Below are 5,027 nucleotides of genomic sequence, written 5' to 3' on the forward strand. Positions count from 1 at the left end.
TTTAACGTTCAATATTATTTACGATTTTAACTTTACACACAAGTGCCAAATTACTATAATTATGATGATTACTTGTTTCGGAAACTCGCGCAAAGCTACAAGGCCTATCTACGCTTGCCGTCCCTCATCTTGAACTGATGGACTAGGGGGAGGGCAACTCGCCAACAGCACACACACCGCCAACTCTTCTCGAATATTGGAATTTGAATGTCACTCATATATAATATCACACGAATCATGAACCTTTCAATTTCCAGTTTGACAAGGTAACAAGCAGAATACGCTAGGCCCGCAAAACAATGAAATAAGTGTACAATATAAAAATAAAAACATTAACTTTCGATTTTGCGTGCTCTTTAATTTTTTCAAATTCTAAAATATTTATTGAAAATCTAGGTTAGTCGAATATAATGAGGAATATGCGAAAATGTGATAATAATAATGTAGTTAGTTAGGCTTAGTTGTTGGATAATAATTAAACTCAACTCCCATCCCCGCCTACGATTTGAAACGCACAGCGATACTTCTTACTTGCCACAACGATTTTGTTATTCGGATTGCCGTTAACAATAAAATCAATAATCAGATGTCGTTTTTTATATCTTACAAATATACGCATCTAATAATTTTATTTATTAACTTGTGTACAAGTTTAACATACAACTGTTTTTTTTTTATATGCTAAAAATCCAAATACTTAAAGAATCTCGTAGGTTCTGATTAAGTTATTGAAAGTCTATAAAGTGTATTTAACTTTTCACTAGATGGCGCCAATATTTGATAAACCAGAATATTAGAATAACTTGTTTGGTTGTTTGTAATTAATTACAAAGCTGCACAATGGGCTATCTGTGCTCTGCCTACCATGGGTATCGAAACCCGGTTTCGAGCGTTGAAAGTCCACTGGGGGACGTTAGAATAATCTCATACCTTCTGATTAGGCTATTGAAAGTTCATGCACAATAAAAACTTTGAATGTAGTTAGGTTCTTCAGTTTTTAATCATGATAAATTCCTCAAAGTAATACGGTTCTTCAGTTTCCATGTAACTTAACCAAAGTTGGTGAAAATGTCTTATACTTAAGCGGAAATAACGCAAAACAGCACTACAAAAGCATGGTCAAGTTAAATTCAGAGAGCCCATGATTAAACCCTTATGAATATCATATTTATTACAATCCACTTGGAAACTTAGAACGATACATAAGCTAAAGTCGATACTCTCAATCTAATAAAGTCACTTAAAATCTAAACATCCAGTAGGCCTGTTAACATATTTTAATAAGTTAATGAAATAATCTAGTAAACGAAAATATTCACTACAGAAATATTTTAACGTGTACCATTATTAGTTTTCTTTTACTTGCTGTAAGTATAAGGCTTCTTACAATCAGACAGTTCTGTGGTTAATTGTCCTGAAAGAAAGAAGGGGCAGTATTAGAATTTTCGGCTTGTTCAAGATGTATTTATCTTTATATAGTGAATTATTGTATAAAAATAGCTAGTCAAAGAAATAGTTTTCCAGATAACAGCACTCACTTCGAGTTCTTGGTCTTTTGTGTCACGAGGCAAGGCCAAGGTGATAAGTGCCGTTAGGCCTGATACAACTGCATAGATTCCAACAGCCAACTTAGGTTCCACCTTCATCAAAACCTGTGGGCAAATTAGCAAACACTTACATCGAAATGTATTTTATGAACTTTTACTGAATAAAGGGCCGTAACCTCTAGGGGTGGGGTCAAGAGGGTCGGCTGCTCCCCCTGAAATTGCTGTGCAAAATGAAATAAAAGGCATACAAATTCTAAAGAATTATGTAACTTATGAAATATAACTATTTAGCAGTTACAAGAATTAAGATGGGGATAATTTTAAACTTCTAAATATATTTATAACTTCGCCCTGTTAAGCCTCGGGGTCTTTGCGATTGTTGCTCCCCTGTAAAGTTGCAGGGCCTGGAATATTTATGGCACATTAAAAAAACTACGTATTATGATTATTGCTTCTTTGGTTTTACAGTGATAAATATAAAATATCAATAACTTTTCCCTTAAATGTTAATACAACCTACTTGTTGTACACTATAATAATGAATTTATAATCAGAACTTGTAATTACATACTTTTTCAGACTTTGTTATATTTTAGGTCATTTTATAAAAGTGGAACATACTTAGATCATTACCACTACTATACGATTCAATGCAACCAATGATATTAGTGTAACAGAAAAAAAAGTAAAGACTATACATTTGATTTGGTTACACGTTTCATCTTAATTTTCATTAACAACTTTTCAAAAATATTTTCAGGCGTTCTATTTAGTCGGTCTCCGATTGGTACTTCGTAAATCAGTCGGAGAGAGAGAGAGAGTATTGAATTATTAATAGTTATGTACATGTGACGTCATTTTAGATAAAAGGAACAACCACAGACACAGAAATTTTGGGCAAATACAGTAGTTACTGTTTGCGTCACATATAATAATTGATATCGTTTACCTTAGCTTTAAAATTACTTACTGTACAAATATAAAACGAACAACTGAGAGTTTTTTGTTTTGTTTTTTAAGACAAAGTAAATTTTTTGTTTTTAGACTTATTTGCCGAAACTACAAAAAAAAAAAGAAGCTCGGAACAAACGATATGTAGGGCATGCTACTAATTTTAGAAGTGAGAAAAAGATTACAAACAACCAGTTTTATGCATTTGTCTGTTGAATTCGAGCAAAGCTACTCGAAGATTACGTGTACTAACTTTGAATATGATAGACTATAGGAAGGGCAACTAGCCAACATTACCCACCGCCTACTCTTGGGCTATTCTTTACCAACTGAAAGTGGAATTGACCGTCACATAATAACGCCTCCTCAGCTGTAATTGTGAGTATGTATGGTGACGAGATATTAACCCCGACTGGCGGATTTCGAGTCGAGCGTCCTAACACCAAATGCCGAAAAATAACCCGACACAAAAAAAAGACTTAAAACAACTTATTATGAATAATTTGTTTGTGAACTTTATTTGTTATATTTCATTTGCCCAAACAATCAATTACTTAGTACTTGATTATCTTGTCAACAGAAAAGTTTCATATTTTGTCTTTATCATCTTAACCAGGCATTTACTTACTATTAACCTTTCCATCTTCTGTGCTCGTTTATTAATATTCGCCTTAGAATTAACAAATTTGTAGATGAATAAAATCTAGAAAGTACATTTTCCGCCATCATGTGACAAAAACAAAAACTACCACATCTACCCAGGAATTTCTCTTTTTACGTGACCAAACCATTATTTTATATCTATGTGCCAAACAGCAGCTTTTCAAAGGCGCCCTCTTCAGTAAGGTGATATAATCACGGATTTCTGCTTTTTTTATATTATAAACCAACGAATATTGTTTATTTCAATTTACCGGAAATAAAATAAATAAAAATATAAACATTTATATAATTATTCTTATAAAACAAAGATTTACATGTATATACAATTAAAATTTTTAATTGATTTAGTGCACGAGATACATTAGTAAATTATTAAAACGTATTTTCTGTATATTTTAAGAAAGTTGTTCAACATATCTATTTGTTCTTTATTATAATCCGAAATCCTATAAAGTTTATTGCACTATTAAACATAGCAGCAACAAAATATGTTTTAGTAAGTAATGGTACAACTACATAAAATAACAGACTATTTGATTTTGGAAATATATCAAATATCTTTCCTTACCATTATTTGCCTACTTTTGATCAATATTTTTTTTGTAAATTCTTTTAGTAATTTGAATAATAAAGATTTAATATAACACGCGATAATTTATTGTTCATTCTTATAGTTAAGAAACAAATACTAGTAGAACTTAGAATAACTGGCATCCATAAACATTTTTACAGTGTATAGTTTTCTCTTTCCTAAGATACGTAAATAATTCAGCAGGTGAAGCTAGTACACGATAGTAAAGTAAATGAGTGTTAAGCCTAACTTAATTTTTATTCCTTACCTGGGCTATAAAAGGTGTTATCATAGCTCCAAAGCGACCAAACCCGGCATGAAATCCAAATGCTAAAGCACGATTAGTCGTCGGGTAGACCTACTTTTCAGAAACATTATTAATATTAATAATCTCACTTACAATCAATGTTGTCACTTCTGTATTATTTTGCCACGTTACAGAATTTATTGAATCACTTGTTTCCTGCTTTTACACAATACATTCAATGCATTGAGTAAAATATAATGTTCATATTTTACAATTGGACTAGATTATAGTTATGATAATTCTGTGAAAGACTTTACATATCACGTAATTATCAATTTCAAACCTAAGATGAATGTTACCAAAGACATGCACAGTTTTTAAACTATTGTGATGTGGCTCTTTGCTGTATTCAGCTTGAACAGCATCTTATGCACACATAAACCCACTTTTAGCCCATGATCAGAGACTGCAATAGTTCAGGTATAACCATCCCTAATTTTATACTGCTTACCAGCCAGCAGCTCCCGCTGAAACCAAATAACGGAATTGATTGTAACTCTTATAACGTATGTGCAAATGTAAGTTTGGGGCGTGTTCAAAAACAGTTCTAATTGTTAGCGCTAGGTCTCTATATCTCTGATATATACAAGCATGATTTCTACCATTAAGAATTATAAATAGCTATTGAAATATATTTTAGAGATTTTTCTGTAAAGTCTTAAATTAAATCTTCAGCATGTGAAAAACAACAACATATATAAGTGTACATGTATAGTGTATAGGCATAATATTTGTGATAAGAATCACACTTTACTGCAGACGGTTTTTCCAAATTTCTTTTATGGTATGTGAAACATATCAAGCGTTTATCTTCCTTTTCGTTCAGACAGGTGAACATGTTATGTTCACTGAAAGTTTTCAAAATCTGTAACACATATCGTTAGATATACACGACTGTTTCAATTTAAATTCATTGTTTGCTTACCTATTGTTGCGTCAGCGAGTCACATGACTACTGTGACGCCACGTTTCTAGAACTATCCTGTAC

General features: G+C 31.9%; 1 protein-coding gene across 1 annotated transcript in view; it reads right to left on the reverse strand.

Annotated features, from left to right (window-relative positions):
• Nucleotides 1-1,184: 1,184 nt before the first annotated feature.
• The window catches only part of LOC111083683 (synaptic vesicle 2-related protein-like), an 11,949-nt gene continuing 8,106 nt past the window's right edge, over nucleotides 1,185-5,027 (reverse strand). Inside the window, exons 7-9 of the mRNA XM_022380333.1 lie at nucleotides 4,001-4,090; nucleotides 1,539-1,652; nucleotides 1,185-1,414 (exon numbers count right to left, since the gene is read on the reverse strand). Coding sequence (XP_022236041.1) covers nucleotides 1,406-1,414; nucleotides 1,539-1,652; nucleotides 4,001-4,090 — 213 coding nt within the window. The 3' untranslated portion in view covers nucleotides 1,185-1,405. The remainder of the gene's footprint in view (nucleotides 1,415-1,538; nucleotides 1,653-4,000; nucleotides 4,091-5,027) is intronic.

This window comes from Limulus polyphemus, unplaced genomic scaffold, assembly GCF_000517525.1.
Source record: "Limulus polyphemus unplaced genomic scaffold, Limulus_polyphemus-2.1.2 Scaffold10666, whole genome shotgun sequence".
Taxonomy (NCBI): Eukaryota; Metazoa; Arthropoda; class Merostomata; order Xiphosura; family Limulidae; genus Limulus; species Limulus polyphemus.